Raw genomic sequence first — 19,272 nt, forward strand, 5'->3', positions numbered from 1 at the left:
ACCTTCAACCTAAATTGTTACTCAGCCCTGTAGGGGGTGGTATGGTGGTAACTGTGATGCTTTGTACTGACATATTTAAAGATGGCTAAGGGGATGGATGCCTAGGCGGCTCAGTCAGTTAAGTGTCCAACTCTTGATTTCAGCTCAGATCATGATCTCAGGATCCTGACATCGAACCTCACACTGGGCTCTGCACGGAGCATGGAACCTCCTTAAGATTCCCTCTCTCCCTACCCCTCCCCTCCCCACTATGTGCTTGCTCGCTCTTTCTCAAAAATAATTATTTAATTAATATGACTAAGGGGAAACAAGCTTTATTCTAGAGATATCTATTCTGGGATTTTTCCTAGAATTCTCCAATTAGAAGAGCAACTTCTACCCCACTTCCTAAGGTCCTCCTTTAACACACCTTCCTTTTGTTCCACAATATTTATGCAGCAGGCAATGCTCAGAGCATTGAATATACAGACGTCATCCCTATCATCATAAAGCTTACCTTCTAACCTGGGAGACAAGTTACCCCAATAGCTACCCCAACAATTGTTTAATCAATTATAGTAGGAAAAACAAGAAATTTAACAAGGGGATTTCAATTTTCTTTGAAATCTCAGCAAAAGCCATATTCTTTCAAAGGTGTCAACACAGGTATCAAGCACAACACAGAATGTGTACACAGTAAGAAAAAAAAGTAAATCAATGCAATTATTTCAGAACTATTGAGCTTCTGAACTCAATGTAATTATTTTATTGCCATGATTTTATTTGTGCTTCTTCATAAATGTTCTATGCACTGAGGTTCCAAGGCCCTTAATGAAAGGCAATACTTTGATGAATTTGTAAAAATTAGAACAGAAATACTGTCAGCAACCACTGTAAGAGACACTAGGTTTGTATCATGACCCTTGATGCACCTGCCCAGCTGCAGACCCTACCTCCTTGTTTGTCCTGTCAGCTTGCACCAATGTCCCATTCAGGCAAGGTTCCACGTAGTGAAGCTCCTCATTATACTGTAAAGAGATCAAAGAGCCAGGGGGACACAATTAATCATTTGAGGGGTACCAGATAATTTAAGGGTACATGCAAATAAACAAAAAAACAACATAACTACAGGCTCAGTTCATTCACATAGGTGACTTTCTCAATTGATGCCTCTACATAAAATCGTGCTTAAGTGCCAAATATTCTTCTCTTGTTTGAGGAAGAAAGTTCTAGAGCCTGTGCTGGTAGATGGCAATGTTCAGGGGGTGTACACAGTTAACTGACTATCCTTCGGGGATGGCTCCAAACACTGGGCCTCTGTGGCCATGGCTGACTGCATGATCCAGGTGGGATCTCAAGATCATCCCGAGTTGCGCAAATATCACTCCAGCTCCCATCTTTGGTTTTCTGGAGCCCAAGGACCTGTGTGTGGGCCACACATGAGTAACAAAAACAGAATGGAGGAAAGGCCTTGATGTCCCCCCCCCTCCTCCATTACTCTGGGAGGCTCTGTGGTTTTTTATCAGAGTGCTGCTCAAGAGCAGCAGCACCACCTTCCATACAAGCCAGCCAAGGCCAGCCTTCCCATTCCTTTTTATCCCAGAATACCTAGAATGTGACCATTTGTTTTTGTTGAAAGCTCACAATTAGAAAATGGAAATTTAAGCATGATTCTATGCACTGTGGCTAGGCTGGGTCCTTCTGAAATACAAATCAGGTCATGTTGCTTCCTGCCAACCCCATTCACAATTTCCACTGCTCTGCAGATAAACCTTCCCAGGGTGTGGCAGGGCTCTGGACACTTGGCCCTGTTGATCTTTCCAACTTCACTCCTTCATTAGCCCTCCCTAAAACCTCAGCACTAGCTAACCCCAATTCCCTTCCTGCCCTCTGAGATATCTCATCTTCTTCTCCCACTCAGGGCCCTCTGCCTGGAGCTCTTGCTCTGGCATCTCCCAGCTGACTTCTGTTCATACTCTGGGTTACATCATTCCTGCCTCCTCTGGGAAGCAGCCTCTGGTGTAGGTGAAGCTCCTTTCCTGCAAACTCCCAAATTCTAATAGCCTGGGGTCTGGACCCCTTACCATAGGTGGGCCCACATTGTCAGGACCCATATCTGGCCCCTTGGTACACTCCCTGTGATGAGCACAGGGCTGGGCCCAAGGTCGGTGTCCAAGAATCATGTGTTCAATGAGCATTATTACATTTCCCACTCCAGCTACTGAAAGTCCAGCCCAAAGCTCTAGAGGAAAGGAACGAGAGCCATTTCTCACAGGTCCAGCTCTCAAGCAAAGTCTGGCTAAGGAGTGCAGACTTCAAGTGGACAGTGAGGACCATGGAGGGCTGTGCACAGGGAAGTGAGTGAATAAAGAGATGAGCATGGGCCCACTGCTCCAGACACACCTCAGTGACAGACTGCAGAGGGCCAGACATGCAGCTGCTATGATAGTGACAGAAACACCTCCTGTCTCAGGGTTGAAGCACTTGCTAAGCAGGCAGGAGCGGAGATAATGACATCAGCAACTCACTGTGACTGAGTACTCTCTTCATCAAGGCACAGGCTAGACGTCATTCAACGGCATACCTCAACCATGCCTCCTTTACAGACGGGGAAACCAAGGCAGAACAAGGATGAACAACTTGTCCAAAGTCACTGCAAAGTCCAGATTCAAACCCAGGCAGCTTGACTTCTCAGCCAATGACCATAGGACCTCAAAGCCCCCAATTTCTCCTCTCTGGCCCCCAAGCCTCTGTGGTTCCCATCAGTCTGACTCTGGCTCCGTCCTTAATCTTTGTTCTCAGCCATGCAAAAGCCTTTGAAGAAATTACAGTTCAATGGTCATAGGGCTTAGATCGCCTCTGAGAAGGTACAGAGAAAAAACACATTGATGTAATTCTGGAATTAGCTATTGACAAATGGGAGCATGACTGTTCCATTAGTCAACAAATGGAACATCATCTGAGGATTCAGGAAGCAAATCACAGTCCAACTCAAAGAAGAGCTTCTCCAACATTCTCAGCCCATATTGGACTGATGCTGGAAGTTGCTGAAAAAGCAGCCATTCCTCTGTCCTCTACCTCCTTTGCTGACTGAGTGAGATGAGGGTCACAAGATGCCCATTCCAAAGCCAGGAGCATAATTATTCTTAGCTAATCACAGCTATCCTGTCCTGCTCTGCTGGACGCATGTTTTCCTACCCGCCTTTAAGCTAGAGGTGGTCACATGACCCATTCCCAGCCAACAAAACATAAGGGTCATTTTCTCAGGACTTTCACTGAATTGTCTTGCCATTGAAAGAAAAATCTTCTTTACCCACTGCCCACCTTCCCATGTTCCTTCCCACTTGGGATGCCACTGCACGATTGCAGCATCCATTTTACAACCATGAGGTGATGAGATTAAGAATGGAGAGCAAAGCTCAAGAAGATGGAGCCAGTGTGGGTCATTGATGACACTGCTGAAGCATCACGCCAAACCTATAGCTGCCGTGCTGCACGTCTCTTCCAGAGATTATGAAATGCCTATATGCTGAAGCAGGCTGTATTCAGTTGTTCTGTACCTTGCACTCTCAAACTTCCCAACTCTATTTTCTAGGAGAATTTTAAACTTTACATTCTACTTAATACACATTATCAATATTGACTCCTGGGGTTGCATAGTCTGAGGTGAGAGTCAGGACACATGGGTCCACGTGCCATGTACTTCCTGTGTGGTCTTGGGAAAGTCACCTAACCTCATGTCCTGGATTCTTATACATAAGAAGTGCTAAGTCATCTTCTGTTTACCCTCCAGGGGACCCTGTGAGGATCCAGTGAGGCAACAGACCTGAAATTGCTTTGCTAGTGTGAAGGCCTATATATGTGGGGGGCTGCAGAGTGGGCTGAAAAGTAAAGACCAAGATGTTCTTGCCCTCATCAGGGAGGAACATGTGCAGTAATCAAAACCATGCTTTCCATCACTGTGTGAGCCATGGCCACAGTGGAGGAATCTGCTCTTCTGAACCCTCGCCAGCTTGTTAGTGGCATCATCCAAGCTTGCAGTTGACTAATTTCCCTTGACTGCATCAGGATAAAGCTATGCTGAGCAATCTGGTCTATATCACCGAAGGGAGTTGGGCTCAGCCGTCCATGTGAGGAAAGAGTGCACACCAGGCAGCTGTGCCAAGGAGGCCCGTGGACTGTGCATGCTCACCACACTACCCAGTGCTTCTCCCTAGGGGAATACCAAAGGTACCCTTTATGTGAAACTGTTTTCCAAGCTCCCAGTAGCTCTCTGTTTGGAAGCCTTCCAGTTTCTACATTTTAATGGATATTCCCTAGATTTCCACTTTGTGAAACAATGATGGAGGATGGTCATATCAATTCACAACTGAAGATCTGGTCACCTCCAGCCCTAAGATACAGTGGTCGGATAAACAGCTCTCCTTCATCCCTACTTGAACAATCAGATATCAGTAATCTAAAAAAGAAAAGGATGCAGTGCACATCGTCATCACTGACCAGGTGGAATTCTCTTCCACCATCAGCTTGGTCAAGGTCTCTCTGCTCTCTGAGTCTCAGCATTTGCATTGTGGAAATGAGAATTGTTTTTTTTTTTTTTTTTTAATTTTTTTTTTAATTTTATTTATTTATTTATTTATGATAGGCACACAGTGAGAGAGAGAGAGAGAGGCAGAGACACAGGCAGAGGGAGAAGCAGGCTCCATGCACCGGGAGCCCGACGTGGGATTCGATCCCGGGTCTCCAGGATCGCGCCCTGGGCCAAAGGCAGGCGCTAAACTGCTGCGCCACCCAGGGATCCCTGGAAATGAGAATTGTAACTAAACTTCTCCCATGAACTCATGGTGAGCATGAAATGAGGTAATTCAGTGAAGAGTCAATGCAGAACTGGGCATAAAAGAAAGAGAAAGAAGTCATCTGGATGCACACACACAAGGAAGAAAGAAAATGAGTGTCATGTGTACTACCTAGAGAGAAAGACCAACAAATACAGCCTCCATCTGGAGCTGACATTTACTAAGTGGGCAGGGGGTGGTGAGGACAGGGGTCGCATGCTCCTGATCTCTGCTGGAGAGCACGGGCTCTGCATTCATTGGATAGAAGTGCTATACCAATAGGCACATGTGACTGTGGGTAAATACCGAAGGCAGAAACCACTGAGGTACGTGGCTGTACACTGCCCACTCCATGCCACACTCTGAACCCTCTCAGTGGCCAGGGTCTTTGGCAGACATGGAGCCAAGACTGTGTAGCCAGCTTACTGCCAAATTCCCTCCCAGGAAAGCATCTGCCATGGAGCCCTTCGGTCCTCTATCTGCCCACCGAATATCCAGTAAGCACCTGCTATGTGCCAGGGACATAAAACACTGGCTTAAATTTGCACATGATCATCATTGGAAAGTGATCATGAACCACTTTTTCATACTTTTATCCATAAAATAATGTGCTCATTACATCTAAAGATAATGGCTATTTTTCCATTTCATGATAAAAAGTGCTCATCTATGATGTTGCCATGGTCCATCCAAAAAACAAAAACAGGTTTAAGGCAAACCCATGATCTTCTTCAGGGGTTAGACTACATCCCACTCCTCTCTTCTCTCAGGAACTATCCTTCCCTTTCTCCCATGCCAACCACATAACTCTGTACTCTGACAGCAAGGACACATGGCCATCTGCCTTTTCTTTCCTTCCTGTGAAATCCCTGTAACCATTCCTACATCTACCGTTAGGGACACAGCATAATGGGAATTTTAATGATCTAAAATAGGAAAGCCAAGGTTTAAGTTTGATTAAATGAATGGCCAGAATGTGTTGGAGAAGGATCTAAACACAAAGAATAGATGGGCTGGGCTCACCCACCAAGGCTCACACAAGCTTTGATGTCGGTGTAGAATTGCGTCACAGGCTGGCTCACATAAATTGAAGCCTAGAGCCCAAGAGTGAAAACCAGCTGATTCTGGTATCTGGATGATATTGAGAACTCAGCTCTACTTCATGTTGGAAGCTGGACTTGAGGATGAAAGCAATGGAGCTTTCAGACCTAACAGAAGAAGACCATTAGTCACCTAAGAAAGAGGGTAAGGGAAGACCTAGCTAAGAAGGGAGAAACTTGAGGGAGACATCCCACACATCACCCTGCAGCTGACCCTCCATGTCCTCCACCGCCTCCAGATGAAGTCCCAATTGTTCTACGTGGCTGACCAGACTTGTCGGGTCTGGCCTGCCTCTCTCCATCCAGCCCCATTCTTTTTATCATCAACTACCTCCATGCCCACCCCACCTCCCACATTCACCCTGCCCCCAACTCCAATATGTCCAGACAATGAATACCTTTCAGTCAACCCCACCGGACCAGGCTGTGCTTCCTGTGGGTGGGAGAGGAGTGACCACTCACCAGTAAATAGCACCTTCCTCCTGAACTGTGTATTCTCCTCCACCTGCCCTACCTCTTGCAGATGCCCTGCTACCTTAGTGTTCCCGCAGTCATCACTTTTTCCACAAAGTCATCAATGGGCCTCCAGCTGGTTACTCGCCCAGCTCTGTGCTCTCCCAGGCCCCCTCACCACTCCCTCAAAGACTGCACTGCCCCCACTGGGCTCTGAGCATCTGCTTCCTGGTTGTCCCCACACCCAACACACACACACACACACACACACACAATTCAAGGTTCACAGGAGAGGACAATCTGTCTTCCGTATTTACAGTGGCAGCCCTCATATAATACTTCATTCTTAGCACTTGATAGAATTCATTGAATGAAGAAATAGAACAAACAAATGAAAAGCAAAGTCATAGAGCAGATCACACAGGGAAAAGAAGAGAAACAAAGCCTAGAGAAAAAAAAAATTGACAGAAGAAAAAACAAAAAAACAAAAAAAAAAAAAAAGAGAGAATCTCTCCCCCGTTCAAAAAAACAGATAAACAAAAAGTAAATGAAGTAAGTGGGTACGTTTTAGAGAATCCTAAGTTCCACAAAACAAAACAAACAACAAAAAAAGAACATAGAATTAAAATGCTGGCATGCTCATGCAATACAAAAAACTGATGTAGAATTACTGGAACTCCATTAAATATTTATATGGTTTTATCGGTGCACTTTTGATTAAACAACCTTTAGAATGAAAATGTGTAGGGCTTATGTAACGAAGCAGATGAACCCACAATATTTTCACCAACACAGGCATCCCTGAGATCTTCTGCATTACAAAAGCTTCTTGTGTAATTTGAAACACGACTGGACATAATTAGTAGTACAGAACAAATGAGCACTGCAAGAAAATACCATCCTCATACTTTTAATACGGAATCGATTACTTTAAAAAGCAAATCCATAGCAGACAAAGCACTGGAGAAACGGTTCTAAAGAAAATCCTACAAATTAAAACCAGGGCACCAGAAACTTCTGGGTTGAACTAACAAATGATGCTCTTCTCTATTCAGCTCTGCACAAACACAGGCTGCAGGAGGCATTTAAATTGATTTAACAATATCAGTCCAGTTAATATTGTGTTCATTTAATGCATGGCTTAGGCTTCTGTAAAATCATTTTTCAAATTTCAGCATCGGACAGAATTAGCACCCTCATTTTTATGATAATATTGTTAATTTAATGCATGGCTTGTAGTTAGACTTCAAAGCAAATCAGAAAAATATGCCTTTTCTCTTGTCAGTGACATCTCTCTTCATGCACCAGTGGTTTGACCTTAAATTTTAACTTCGGCTGCACAAAATCACTCTCATATTTCTTCTATTCTTCTATAATTTGATCATTTAGTTCATCAGTCTTAGATTTTGCAATACCCTGCCCATGAAAGCCAAAACAGTTTTTTAACATTATCGTTTCATGTTTATTCTCTGGAAAGACCTGACTTGGAAGCTTTGCAGTATGGCATATAAGATGCATTTAGCCAATGAGCTTCATACAAATATGCAAACATGCAAAACTGACTGAAATGGCCAAGGAAAGGCTTTTCCACTGTTTACCCCTGCCTATGAGGACCCTGAAAACTGAGCGGCAATGATGAAGTAGATTTGTATAAACAAATACCTATAACACACAAGGGCTTCCGCCACTGAAAAACAAGAATGTATTCTTTACTTTCTCTCTAAAACTCTGAAATGTCTCCTCACACATCTACCCAGCCAGCAGGAGAAAGCTGACAGTGTAATGAAGGGTGAAATGATAATGTCCTCTTCCGTAAATGGAATCCAGCCTACAGGAACAATGCACTCAAACTGATTTGCAGGGCATTCTGGAAAGAGCTTCAGACCTCCCATCCCCCTGCACTTACAAGAGCCTGCAGTGGGATGTCCCTCTAGACGGAGGCAAGTAACCATTTTAAACAGACTGAAGAACCTACATACAACATATTACTAGAGCAATTTTGCCAGTGTAGAAAAACATAATGGGGGAAAAAATCTGCCACCATGATGTGGCAAGGCAATGTTGGTAAAACATACCTTGAAAGAGACAATTTCAGGGAATGCACATGGAGATTCACCATTTATAAATTCGTGATTTAGGACCTTCCAAGTATTGGTATTTGGAGATGGGGCCTTTGGGAGGTGATTAGGACTAGATGAGGTCATGAGGGTCAGGCCTCATGATGGGATTAGTGCCCACATAAGAGGAGACAGGACAGAGCTTGCTCCTTTTCTCTCTCCCTCTCCATGAGCACACACAAAGAGAGGGTGGCTGTCTACAAGCCAGGAAGGGAATTCTTACAGAAGCCATACCCTATTGGACCTTGATCTTGGACTTTGCAGTTTCTACAACTATAAGAAAATAGATATCTGCATGTAAGCCACCCAGGTTATGGTATTTTGTTACAGCAGATGGAGCTGACTGATACAGACATACCTTATCTTATTGTGCTTCACAGAGGGAAACTTACTTTTTAAAGGGTTGTGGCGACCCTATGCAGAGCAAGGCTATTGGCACCATTTTTTCCAACTGCACTTCCTGATTCTGTGTCTCACTGTCACATTTTGGTAATTCTCACAATATTTCAGACTTTTTTATTATTCTATTTGGTATGGTGATCTGGGATCATTACTGAAAGCTCAGGTGATGATTAACAATTTTTAGCAATAAAGTATTTTAAAATTAAGGTTCATACATTGTTTTTCAGACTTAATGCCATTGCAAACTTACAGACTACTGAATAGTGTAAACGTAACTTTTATATGCACTGGGAAACCAAAAACTTCATTTGTCTCACTTTATCATAATATCTGTTAAATCTTGGTGGTCTGGACCCAAAACCACCATATCCCCAAGGTATGCCTGTATAGTTTTTAGGTGTGTAAACATAATATCCTGCTTAATGGAAATTCTCATAATACCTAAGTATGTGCATACCCTTTGGGCCAACAATTTTGCTTCTAGATGTTATTCAATAGAAGCACACCCGGCCCTACAAAAATACATGGCCAAGTCCATTCTTGGAGTGAAAAAAAGACCCATAACAGCATGATGCCCAGCAAAGGGGGGGAGGGCGGTGCTGGTTAAATAATTAATGTCAACTAGATGTGATGAAGTGCTCTGGTCTTCAAATACATTTGCTTATGAGTATGGAAGCAAGTTGCTGAATATTCTGGAAAAGAGGATTCTATTGCTGTGGAAAATTATATATGTTCATATACATGGAAAAATTCAGAATAAGTGGCAAACAGCAAGGGAATGGGAACTTTTCTGAATTATTTAAAATTTTCACATGTGTTGCCTATAAGACAATCAACGTGTAAAACTGTTAATTAACGGTTCCTTTTATTACCTCGGGCTTTCAATATACTAACGAATTTGATCCATTCTCTTAACCATTAGGGGACAGAGTTCATGATTTTACTATAGAGGCTTCACATAAAAAAGTTCAGAGTATCTTTCTATTCGTCAAAATAATTATGTAAATAGTCTTGAAGCTGATCAATTACGTTGAAAACCAACAAGCAGATGTACAGTGAGGGTTAATGGGACCTCTAATGGGCTTCTTTATATAAGGGGGCAATTGGGGTAAAAAAATAATAATTTTTTCCCTTAACTACTCTAAAATAACTAGCATGTCTACTGCTAATTATCTTAATCGCTCTGTCTTCATTATTGAGTTGACACTGTTTGTATATCTTAATGAACTTACAAAGATTATTTCAATCGATTGGTTTTGTTAACAGAACAATAAATCCTGACTGATAAAGGATCCACGATGTAATTAGTTAGCACTTCTTATTATGCTAATTTCTGATACTTCTGTAATGAGTAATTAAAGATTAATAAGAAAGATAGTCCCAAATTAGCTGCTTCTTATCTGTAAATGCTTCAGGATGTGTGGGGGGATCAAGCTATATTTGCATATTCACAAGGAGACTGGTAACTAGAGTAACTTTGCTTGATTCAGAAACCCAAAGATCTGTCTGAAAGATTCCCTGAAAGAACTGTGCCCTGCGGCCAGTTTTACAGCAAGGTTGAGCTGCTCCACTAATTTTTTCACTTCTGCTCACAAAGCAGACATACGGTAAAGCCAGTTTCTGAGTTCTTACTGAGCCACTTTTTCTAGCTGTGGGACCGCACGCTGAGGCTTCTACTTGTGGCGCCTCTGTCTCTGTGCTGCGTGGCACAGAGCTGGGGTGAAGCCCCAATGAGAACGTCCACATTGGACACTTAGGAGGAGGAGGCAAGACGGATCTAGGGATTATTCTTTCAACACATATTTAAACTCTTTCTTTTGGCCAGTCACTGTCCCAGGCACTGGGTATAGCTGAATAAATAAACAAGGTTAACCCCTGCTCCCATGCAATGTATTGTTCTCTTTCTCTTCCTTTTCTTTTTAGGGCTTTTTAAAATCGGAAGCTATAAATCATGGGGACCCACAGCTGTGCCTTCTTGCTCAGTCTCATCAGAAGCATGCAGGCAGGACACTAATTCAAGTAATCCCAACGTAATATAAACCCAATGTCATTTAAACACTCATGCTTTCTTCCTAGCAAGTATAAGAAGGTATTGTGCCCATGCAGAAGGCTGCCCAGATAGAGGACCTGGTGATGACGCACTCTGCTCAGGAGCTGGGGCAAGCCACAGACCACACACTTGGAGCCCATCTATGCTGTTCTTCAAAGAACACCCCTTCTTTCATATCCATTGGTCCAGTGGGCATCCTGTGCCCCAGCTCAGGTAATCCTTGGCAGCAACTCTGTGGGTGATGTGATTACTGAAGCTCCAGCTGATGTCCTAGGTAGAGGTGATGTGGCAAAGCACTGCTGACCACTGGGCAGGAGCACCTGGTTAGGTACTCATGGAAAAGAAACAGCCTCATTTTGGCTATAATCTTTAGGGAAAGAGTAGGAGGGATGTCACATCACATAATTGGGACAAAGAGGAAAAAGAACTAGAGATGGAAACCAGAAATCAATGCTCCTTTCCAGGAAGCATGTTACTGCCTGCTTAGGTCCTGGGTCTCCCACCTTCCTGCTCTAGGACCTTGGGCAAGTCAATGACCCTCTCAACCCCAGCATCAACTGAGAAAATGCCAAAACCATCTCCTACCTCCTAGAGTTGCTGTGAGGAACAAAGCAATGAAAACACAAAGAGTAAGCAAATGGCATTCATAGGCACTTAATAAATGCTGCTTTTGTTTCTAAAGCTGAGATTGAGTGTTCTGTGAGCCTTACACAGCTCTCCACAGTTTAGTTGTTTCATCATCATGATTATTATTATTATCATTCCACTAGCCATTTAAGGAACATCTTGCAAGATCTAATTCCCTAAGGTTTCAAAAAGGTTGGCTCCCCAGGAAAACCAAATCTGGTGCTACTTTTGCAGATGGCAGTGTCCGAGTGCTTGTGGAGAGGAAATGTGCTCCACTGCTTTCCCAGACTCTGAAAGCCATTCCAGCATACGGATTCAGTGAAGCCCCATGGGACTAACCTGTCCTCATCTTAGGCGGGACATCTAATGCTGTATGTACAAAAGCAATGAGAATGTGAATCAGTTGCTATTGAAAGATTAGATGAGCCCAAAGTGCAGAGAAAGCACAAAACAGCTGCACTCACAGCAATAATGTTGAAAAAGTCATCATCCCCCAGTGTATCCAAAATAGATGAGACGGTTTGCTTGGCGATAGTGAGACGGAGTCCTTTCATGCTGCCACTGACATCAACTAAAATGACCACGTCTTTCGGAGAAGTCGCTGCCTGGATGTACCTAGGTCAGGGGAAAATTAAGCAAAAATGAGGTAAAAATGAACCTCTCCATAAGTTCTCCCTTTAACAAGTATCTAAGAAGTCTGACCATTTCCTACCATTTTCGGTTCCTGCAGTCAAAGGCAATGACTCCATTCTCATCTGGTTCCCATTTAATCCCTAGAAGAAAAATGAAGTTATGAGAAACCCAGAAACTTCAAATATTTATTCATAGCATTTCAAGGCTGCTCTGCTTTGCTGATTGAACAGACAGGGTGAAAAATCACATGCAATGACCAGCCCTGGAGCTCATCACATGCTCCATCGCCATCTCTGGGAAGGTGCTTTAGGGCTATAACACTATAACAAACGTGTCCTTAGCTCCGTTGCTCCAAGACCTGCTGGAGTGGACTTTGGAGTCAACAAAGGATGAGACTCCAGCCCCTTCCTGTGGCTAATGGTCATTTCTCACTGTCTCACAAGTTGTTGGACCTGGTAGCATCATTCATAGACCTCTGGGCAGAGTCAGGCCAAGTCCCTGGGTCTGGGCAAAGCAGTATGTGTAGCACATGAGTAGAAAACATCAATACATTTCCATCTCAGAATACACGCAGGTCTGTTCCCCCGTCACTTCTGTATATATAATCAGGAATACTGGCCTGGCTTTCCATACTGAGATGGAAAAAATGGGCCTAATTATGCTGCATTACAAAGTTTGAATTTCAGGCTTTGAAGCCTGGAGAGTTTTCCCCATGTGTAAGATGGGATCCCATATCCTTCATCTTGTGGTTTGCAGACTGGTCGGGATACATCCAAGGTTGGCATTCTCTATTTACAACTCGGTTTTTGAGAATACAATTTGATTTAAAAAGGAAAGTGTTTGCTGACTAAAAATAAGATAGCGAGTCATTGTTTTCAGCCATCAATGCTGCTCACGGATGGAGGATTTAAAATACAGACTTTAGAGTGAAGAAAATAAAAACAGAAAAATTATTTTTGTAGGAAGAAATCCTGACTCAGATGGTAGCATTGGCAGTCTCCTATCCAATTCCTGATGGCCAGCTTTCTGGACCACGCTGAAATAAGAATACGTGCTTGAGATAACACCCCCAAATTATTACTCAGAAAACCATGAGATGGCAGTTTGTTACCTAAAGATTCATTTTATTCTGTTCTCTTTATACCTACATGACCCACCTATAAATAGGCCAAATCAGAAGCCAGAAGTATGAGAAGCCACTGCCAACTGAAGGTCATTAGGCAATGAAGATAAAATAAAACTGACATGATATTGTACACTAAGGGACAAGAATATAACTTATTTAAAAATCATGAATATACTGCTTTGTATAAAGTCAAGTACAGTTAAGGTAGCATGGTCTTAACACAGAGTGAAATGATATCCATGGTGAGGCTAGGTAATGTTCCAATTTCACAAAGCATTGGTTTGAGCCCAAATAAAGATAATTCTTTTTAAATGTGTTAACCCATGGTAGGCCTTCAGCTGATATTTGTTTCTTGAATTGAATTGTGGTGAATGTTCTTAGACCGGGACCATACCTGCTCCTGTTCCACCCCTCCCCACTCTGCCATCCTTCCTCCCCATCACACCCCATCCCTGTGTGCTCCATTAGGACATGAAAAGGTACAATTCTTTCTTACAGTCCCAGCATGTAGGCTAGGGCCTCAGGGGAAGAGATTAATGACACCCAATGCTCTCCTTCTGCATTGAGATCATTCCCCTGTAAATGGGCTTGTAACTCTTCCGGGGCACTGCTGTGTACTTGGTGCTTTTTAAAAAGTTGACATGAAATTAGTCTGTTGGGAAAAATGGTAAAGGATACAATTCCAGAGGAAAGCAGAACACATGGGACAACCCCAGAGCCTTTTGCCTACTCATCACAATGTTCATCAAACTCCAGTGCTCTGCTAGTCGAAGGAGAGAGCAGTGACTGAGAAAGACAGGCCTAGCCCCTGACTGCCCTCAGGAGGCCTCATGTAAGCAGGGAAGTTGGCATATGATAAAAAATTGCATTCACCAGATATATCACAAAGGAGAAGTGCCTGAGGCTGTGATGGTATACAAAAGGTGATTCCAATCTCTAATGGGAAGAAGGATCTTCCAAATGAGAACAGAATGATGGTATACTAGTTTCCCAGAGCTGATGTTAACGAAAGTCCTACAAATTGGATGGCTGAACAGGAAATAGCTCTCTCACAATTCTGAAGGATAGAAGTCTAAAATCAAGTTTTGGCAGGGTCATGTTCCCTCTAAAGCTCTAGGGAGGATGCCTTCCTCACCTCTTCTCAGCTTCTGCTGGCTCCCAGCAATCCTTGGTGCTCCTTGCCTTGTAGCTGCATCACCTCAATCTCTGTCTCTATATTCCTTCTATGTCTGTCCTCTCCTAAGGATATCAGTCATATTGGATTCAGGGCCCACCCTAATTCAGTGTGATCTCATCTGAACTTAATTATATCTGCAAAGAACACTATTTCCAAGTAAGGTCACATTCTGAGGCTCCAGATGGACACAAACTTGTGGGGAGACAATAGTCAACCCACTGTAGAGGAGTAAGACTTATAAAACAAAAGCAGTGGCCAGAGGGTGAATAAGAATACCCCAGGCATAAAGAATGACATGTGCAAAGGTACTGAGGTCGAGAAGAGCATGTCAAGTTCAAGGAACTGGAGAAATTCTGGTATGGCTATGCACATGTCTATGCCAGAGGAAAGGAGCCTGGGTAGTAGCAGAAACCATGAGACCCAGGCCCTTCTTGGTGAGGACTTGAGGTACACATTGAGTAGGGATGAAGAAAATATCTTGAGACAGTTCTAGGCATAGCTGCCTAAGGTGGAATAATAAATGTCACACCTTGACTCAAGTCAGGACTAGATAGGCCCTGAGGGGCCATCTTGCCCAAACTTGACACTTGGGTCGAAATCTTCAACTCGTATCAGGGACTTCATGTTCTCAGAACTCAAAAGATTTTCCTGAGATTTCCAGTTTTGAGTAGGACTTGTCTCCAAGTCCCAACCCACCATGCTCTTCCTTACACAAGCATTTCTATGAAGATGTCCCATAAGAAGTTCTCTTAATTTTAGCATGAGTTAAATGAATAAAGTAAAATTTGTTTCCCTGTCATGCATGGGAAAGACACCTAAGTGCCTTTAATCTTTTGAATCTCCACAACTGGATCTCAGAGGCAGCATTGGCCAAGCTAACTGACCCCTGAGCCCTTCCTTTTCCAATCTCACAATAAAATGTTTTAGGAGGCAAACTTAAGGAAACCCTGTCCCAGATGGTACTACCTCCCCTAGGCTATATCAAATTTTTAGTATATAATTTTTATATACACAGATATTTTTTAAATGTTCCAATAACTTCAAATCCCAGAGAAATAATAGTTGGCTCATCTTAAATATTTCAGAACCAGGAAATTGCCACTTAACCAAGAAGCACCCTCATGAGCTATGTAATTTCTGGAATTGACAATATGCCTTTTTGGGATGTCACCCAGGTTGGCTGGGGCATGAATTTGAAGATAAAAGGAATGATGCAGTCATTGGCTTGGGAAGACTTGAAGAAAGGTAAGCAATAGAGAAAACAAAGGGAGTATAACTCTATATTTATGCCAGGTCCCCACTTTGTCACTGAATCCCACCAGACTATAGCTGGTGACCGACCAGCTTCCCAGAGTGGCAGTAGCTCTACTGTATCTGAGGAGGCAGAGCTGCTACTACAAGTGTGACAGGCCAATAGATCTGGTAAACTTTGATCCACTGAGTGATTTCTTCATTCAACAAATACATACTAATATGTATGTTTGAAGATGGTAATAGAGAGTCAAATATCTCCTTCCTCCTGGGGCAGATACCCTAACAAAGGAGATGGAGACTGAAAGTCTGATGGCTCAGGATTACAGACCAGAGTTCATATTTTATAGAGTAAGAACTGCCATGAAAACAAAGCATGAAAGAGGTGATGAAAATATGAACACCATCATCAACTCGCTTCCATCCTGGTGGTATGACTTGGCCGGCCAGTTAACCTCTTGGTCAGTTTCCTCATTGGTGAAATGTAGATGACAGTAGCTCCAGCTCATAGTATTATTGTGAGAATTATATTAGACAATGCTTCTGTAAGCACCCAGCACAGTACTCAATAAATGGGGGTCACTATCATTATTATCAATGTTAATATTATTATTACTTTTAAGATTTATTTATTTATTTTAGAGGGAGAGAGACAGAGACAGAGAGAGCAAGTACTCCAGCTGGGAGAGAGGCAGAGGGAGAAGGAGAAGGAGAAAGAATCTCAAGCAGACTCCCCACTGAGCATGGAGCCCAATGTAGGGCCTGATCTTACCACCTGAGACCATGATCTAAGTCAAAATCAAGAGTCGGACACTTAACTGACTGAGCCACCCAAGTGCCCCTAATATTACACTAATATTAACAGTATTCCTAAAGACTCCTAAGGATGACACTTAAATAAACAGAGCTTTGATAAAGCCTGAGTAACCGTAACCAATCCTGCAGAGCTCAAAGGCCGTTTACTAGTATTTTGTTTCTGTGGTGGTTGCTGGTGTTCCGAAGAGCCTCACTGAAGTTCTCTCTGTGTTCAGTGAGATCTTTTTGTCATACAGGCACAAAAGGTAGACCAGTACCTTGGAAACTGGGTATCAGACTACACAAGTCTTTTCCCATAGTTACATTCTTCAACAGAACATCTACTAGCCACATGTGGCTATTTAATTTTAGATTTAAATTAATAAAATTCATATTTTAGTTGTTCAGTCTCGTTAGGCACATCTCACATGCTCAATAGCTACATGTGGCCTCTGGTTACCATATCAAACATTGTAGACATAGAACACTTACATCATCCAAAAGACAGCACACTAAAGTGTTACCACATGCCCTTGCGACCTATACTGAACTTGTGGAGGCCTATGTAAATCTATACATAAAGAGAAAATATCATGAGAGGTATGCTACTAGGCTAATGATTACTGAAATTCTCCTTTTAGAGACTTCATGCTCCTACCTCCAGAAGCTGAGATTCTATCCTTTTTAGTGATCTCCTAGCACCTTCTATTTCTCCCTCCTTAGCATGAAACACACTGTACCATCATGACCTGTTCATTTGTGTCTGTCTCCCTGGTGGTCTCTGTTCCTTCCTTTAGGATCCCCTCTAGGCAAGGCCACAGTAATCCTAACCAATCCCCAGGGTTTCAGATGGCTAGCCCTACCCACTGTCCAGGCCTCCTCGCTTGAGGATGTGGGCATCTGACCCAAACCAGACTAATCCTGGTACCTTCATCTAAGCCATCGGGACAGATGTTCTGTCTTCCTCTGGGACCATAATTGAAAAATAATCCTACATGCACATACCCACGTTCCCCATCACGAGGAGATCACCTGCCAGTATAACATGGTCAGAGTAGAGAAAGGTGGAGATTAAAAAAAGAGAAGGGAAGATTCAAAGTCCAAATGACAATGCTGAATACTGGGATCCAGCTGTGTCTCGAAACAGCACATTCCCTAGATTTCAAGTTACATGAGCCAATAAATGTATTCCTTGCTGAAACTAACTGGAATGAGGTTTCTGTCACTTACAACCCAAATCCCTGATGAATACATTTCCCCAAAAGTATGAGCTGCATGAGGGCAAGGACCTTTTCTGTTAAGTTTACCATTTTATCCTCTGGACCTCACATAGTGCTTGGAACAAAATAAGGACTGAGGATACACTTATGTAAGAATGAAGAAATATCCCTTCTGTTTAAGGACACACACACACTTACAACTGATTCACACTATTACACCACTCTAAATGTGGAAAGAAGTACCCTGAAAACAAGAAATCTTAGCAATAATCCATAAATTGATCACTCTTCTAATGATCATTTTGTGTTCAAGAGACAAGAGATGTGTCCTCTGTTCAGAACCAAGCACCAAGTGACCATAGGGGATTATCAGGGCAATGAAACTCCTCAGGAGGACTCTGATTCATGTCTTTAACAACACAGAAAAGATGCAGGAATTCTATAAAGTCAGAATTCTCCCACAAATGTCATAAAAATGGTAAGCATTTCTGAGTCAACCATTCTGACCGATGAAAACCTTGTACGTAAATTAAATTAATCTCCCCTATTACATACAACCTTCATGAGAATTCCCTTGTTGTGGACTGAATGTTTGCCCCACCCCATGAAAAAATTAATAAGTTAAAGACTAACATTACCCCATGTGATGGTATGAATAGGTGTGAAGAGGTCGGATCTTTGGGGAGGTAATTAGGCTTAGATGAGGTTATGGGGATGGAGCCCCTATCATGTTGTCAGTGCCCTTTCAGGAAGAGTAAGAAATACCTGAGCCTCCACTCTCTATCATGAGGGGAAACAGGGAGAAGGTGACCATCTGCAAGCCAGAAAGAGGGCTCTCACCAAGAACTATTTCTGCCAGCACCTTGATCTCAGACTCCCCAGACCCCAGAACTATGAGAGATGAATGTCTATTGTTTAAACCACCCAGTCTGTGGTATTTTGTTATGGCAGCCTGAGATGACTAATGCACCTTTTTATTTTTTTCAGATTTCCCCATGACCATAGTTTGAGGACTTCCTATTGGTGGAGACAATACATGATCTGTGGTTTCTTCTTATCGGTTCTACCTTCATCCAAATGCCACATGGGAAGATGGTAAGAGGTCCCCGTGGCTTCCTCAATGGATCAACCCCCCACCATGTTTTATTTTCAGCAACATCTGCGTTAAATTTACTCTGTTGAGTGTATCAAAGCAGATTGCAATTTGGTGACACTGGAACTTTAATAGACTACTGTTTATTATAACATTATCTTTACTAGGATGCTTATTGTTTAAATTTCTGTGAGCTCCAGGAGGAACTACGCATGCCCTGCTGAACACAGCTCTTGGGAAATGTTGAATAATCTGGCAAAGCAGACACTTGGCAGGCAAGTCTCAGGGGACAGATGCTGTGTGCAGGGCAAACAGCTCCTCGAGGCGGAGGCTGACAGTCCCTGTGCCTCAAAGTGGGAAGACATCAGGTGCCTAGTCTTACTTAATGAAAACATAAAAGACTCCATTTAATTG

The 19,272-nt window shown here is 42.9% G+C and overlaps 1 protein-coding gene across 10 annotated transcripts in view; it reads right to left on the reverse strand.

The window, feature by feature from the left end:
* Window positions 1-19,272, reverse strand: part of CACNA2D3 (calcium voltage-gated channel auxiliary subunit alpha2delta 3) — a 945,543-nt gene that overhangs the window by 426,664 nt on the left and 499,607 nt on the right. For all 10 annotated transcript variants that reach the window (XR_012011921.1, XM_072785849.1, XM_072785848.1 and 7 more), the window contains 3 exons: window positions 12,276-12,336; window positions 12,028-12,178; window positions 933-1,007 (listed from right to left, as the gene is read on the reverse strand). Coding sequence is in view for 9 of the 10 variants with exons in the window: in XM_072785849.1 (XP_072641950.1) it covers window positions 933-1,007; window positions 12,028-12,178; window positions 12,276-12,336 (287 nt within the window). In the remaining variant the exon portion in view is untranslated. The remainder of the gene's footprint in view (window positions 1-932; window positions 1,008-12,027; window positions 12,179-12,275; window positions 12,337-19,272) is intronic.

Source organism: Canis lupus, chromosome 19, assembly GCF_048164855.1.
Source record: "Canis lupus baileyi chromosome 19, mCanLup2.hap1, whole genome shotgun sequence".
Taxonomy (NCBI): Eukaryota; Metazoa; Chordata; class Mammalia; order Carnivora; family Canidae; genus Canis; species Canis lupus.